A 3,675-nucleotide genomic window follows, 5' to 3' on the forward strand; every position below is an offset into this window, starting at 1 on the left:
CAGAGAGATAGTATAGGAATAATAAAAGATGTATGCAGGTAGGAGCATTTCTATATTAACAAAAGTTCAAAATAATCTAAATATCCTTGAACACTAAGATAATTTTTAAGATTATTATAGGCATGAAATATGGTATTATGAGATACACTTATTTATATAGATTGTGAAAGTACCTGTTTCTATAATATAATGTCACCAAGAAGTCAGAGATATATTGTAAATAATACATACATACACACATATCCACAGCAACACACATGCATATTTTTCTGTGTTTTCAAATATAACCATAAATACATATTATTTTCCTTCTTTTTTGCTTTAATATGTCTATATCTGTAATTGAGTCTATGTGTGGGTCTGTGTTGAATAACTAGGGGAAAAGAGAAAGGACAGCCTTGAAAATAACTAGCAAATGTAATTTTTATCCCATGTTATTCCCTCTAGCTGGAGCACTCTTCCTCTGCTTTCTTCCTGCATGTATGTATGTATATGTATATATACATATATGTTACATATATAAAAACATATACATCACACCTATAATTACACTTTAATGAACATTGAAAAAACAGAAATTATACATGCCAAACTGTCAAGAGATTACTCCCCTGAAGAGATAATAACAGTAAGAGATGAGTACATTATACATATATATTTTTTAACACATGTGATAATTTTCTACTCTAATTTTTTTTTAAATCAAAATATAACATTTATAAGGTACCTTTCCACTGTAGATGAGATACAGCTTAAGATCTCAGGATAGAATTACGAAAAAACATTTTATTGAAGACAAAGCAGTGAGCTGTAGTTCATGAAGCAAAACTTGAACTGAATCTTAAAGAAAATCAGAAGAGACAGGGCTCAGGAAAGTCACTCCTGACTTTAAGGGAGAGGTGGACCATAGCTAACAGCAAGGGCAAAGAGCATCAGCTTGTGTAGATAGAGCTGGAGAGGCTCATCTGCGATCCGGCAGCAGCCCTTTCTTCAGACTGGAATGAAACAGACCTCGTAGAAGTGTGGTATAGATCCCACTCCTTTCAGAAGTGGTGTAGTATCAATGTTCTTCGGATCAACCAGAGGTTTCAAGGTAAATTTCTGTAAAATGCTGACCAGGAGTAAAAACAGTTCCATGCGGGCCAGGCCTTCTCCAATACAAACTCTTTTTCCTAGAAATGAGACATAAATGAAATATCCATATAATTCTCATTTGACCTAGTGCACAGGGAGATGTAGATAAATATGAAATGAAATAATAAAGTAAATAAATAGGTAAACTAAGGAAAGATGAAATAACCAATGGCTTCTCCTATTTACACCAAAATCTGGTCTGCTTCATTCCCTCAGAACATATTTCTGTGTACATTCTATTTAATATATTTTTTAACCCCTTTTGTACACCCATGTGGGAATTGCTTTACTGAGGGTGGCCAGTGACATTTTTCTATACTCACACACACACACACACAGATATACACAAACATATACACACAAACAGACCTATATACACACACTTGCTCGTCCCAATCAGCATGAGACACACTAAATGTTCTCCATCTACCTCCAACCCAAGTCTCAACAACAGGTTTATTTCTCCTCATCTGATTTCTAAAAATAATCTTGACCTTGCCATGTCCCTGTTTTAACACTATTTTAAGAGTTTACCACTATCAGCTATAAAAAGAAATGTCACAAACTAGACATGAGTATTACTACATGTTCACCAATCCTGGACACATAAGCTATTTCAAGTGTTAGGAATTTCCAGTCATTCCTCCAAATGAAATACTTGTCCCCTCAGCTCTGCCAGCTGAGATTCTCTACATCTTTATAGATCCACGGCAGGTGTCATTTTTTCTATACAAACTTCTTTGATCTATTCAGGCAGATATAATTTACTCCTTCACTGGTATTCCACAAGACTTATTAGTGCTTCTAATACAGAATATTTCACATGAAATTATAATTATCCCTCTGTCCCACACACTGGAATATAAGCTCAGAAGGTAAAGCCTTAGATCTTGTAATGGTAGCACAGTGTCAGGACAAAAGCAATCCCACAAACTCTGTAAACTGAACAGAAATCTTGAGCAGGCTCATTATGTAACAATGGACCCAAAATTCAGGAAGAATATAAGATTAGCATTGTCTCTCCATGCGATCACCTCTGGGCACTGTTCATAGTCTGGGGGTGTTTCTCCATCTCCCCAGATCCATTCTGTTTGTTTTTCTTTTGCACCTACTCTGTGTTTAGGAAGTTGATTTCTTTGGAACGCACAACCCCAATAGTTAGTTACCTTCTTTACTGTGAGTAAACTCAGAGGATTAAACATTGAGAAGGTTAGAGTATGCCCTCCCTCAGTCCCAGCCTGTCAGGCCACAGTTTCAGCAGTGGCTGTATTCTCCAACCTACAGACCCATCTCCTGCTGAGGCAGCCATTCTCTTTGCTAAAAGTCTGCTTGAGTTTCAGCAACACCCTCCTTCTCCTGACTCTTCAACATAGGATGGTAACATCGTCCTGCTGATGCTCATCCCTGAGTACTTGACCACTCCTTGCCACGTCCCTAATCGTGTCCACACCTCTGAAAACAGTCTCTTCATTAAACTGTCTAAAGTATCCTACCTCTTTCTTTCAAGGACCCTGACAAATTAAAGGAAGATACTAAGTATAAAATGTTTCTTCCTGCAAGAAAACTTCCTTTATCTTCCAACTACTCTGCCCTCTGCTGTGTCCCTCAAAACGTAAGATTCAGGAGCTTCTCTCTCTGGGTGCCCACTGAAAGAGTGGAAACACTCTGAAGAGTATTTTCTCTCTGGAGTATCCTTGCCTTTAACCTGCATTCCTCTTTCTTAGAGGAAGGATGCATCTGTTACCCACATTTGTATCTCTGGACCTAAGTGAGCATGAGTCTACTACGTATATATAAGATATGCAGACTACATTGAGAGAATTGACTTCATTGAGTGAATTGACTTCTCAGGGCAGGGGAGAAAAGCCGCAGTGTCTAGAAGCCTAATATCTAGGAGGAGCTCTTAGGAGACTCAGCAGTGGGTAAGAGAGCAGAAGTCAGGAAATACAGCCTCCAATCCAATGAGAAATTATCTGCACTTTGGGAGTGGTGCCTCTGGCCTCATGCAAATGACAATTTGTCCAGCCCAGACTAGCCTCCATGCAAAGCCCTTCCTTCTCTCATTTCACCACTGATGTAGACAAAAATGAAGCATGCTTGCCTGCTGAAAAAACCATGAAGTAGTCACTCTTCTTAAAGTTACCACTTTTATCCAGGAAGTGACCAGGATCAAACTGCTCTGGGTTGGGAAACTCCTTGCCATCGTGCAGGACAGAAGTCAGAGATGTTAATATGGTTGTGCCCTGAGATAAAGAGAAACAGATTAACTGGATTATAAAAATGGTCATGGAGCTTGAAAAAAAAAAATACCTTGTCTAATCCTTTCCTTTTGTAGATGAGATGACTGAAGCACACATACAAAAAAAAAAAAATTATTCTTTCCATGTCAGAGAACAAGTTAATGACCAAGCCTGTGCTGTGCTTAGACACTCAAGTCATGTCCGACTCTTTGCAACCCCATGGACTGTAGCCCACCAGGCTCCTCTGTCCATGGGGATTCTCCAGGCAAGAATACTGGAGTGCCATGCCCTCCTCCAGGGG

The 3,675-nt window shown here is 38.7% G+C and overlaps 1 protein-coding gene across 1 annotated transcript in view; it reads right to left on the reverse strand.

The window, feature by feature from the left end:
- Nucleotides 1-534: 534 nt before the first annotated feature.
- The window catches only part of LOC104983530 (cytochrome P450 2C31-like), a 48,454-nt gene continuing 45,313 nt past the window's right edge, over nucleotides 535-3,675 (reverse strand). Inside the window, exons 8-9 of the mRNA XM_010832964.1 lie at nucleotides 3,236-3,377; nucleotides 535-1,172 (exon numbers count right to left, since the gene is read on the reverse strand). Coding sequence (XP_010831266.1) covers nucleotides 991-1,172; nucleotides 3,236-3,377 — 324 coding nt within the window. The 3' untranslated portion in view covers nucleotides 535-990. The remainder of the gene's footprint in view (nucleotides 1,173-3,235; nucleotides 3,378-3,675) is intronic.

The sequence above is a fragment of the Bison bison genome, unplaced genomic scaffold (assembly GCF_000754665.1).
Source record: "Bison bison bison isolate TAMUID 2011002044 unplaced genomic scaffold, Bison_UMD1.0 scf7180017862979, whole genome shotgun sequence".
In the NCBI taxonomy this organism is placed as follows: Eukaryota; Metazoa; Chordata; class Mammalia; order Artiodactyla; family Bovidae; genus Bison; species Bison bison.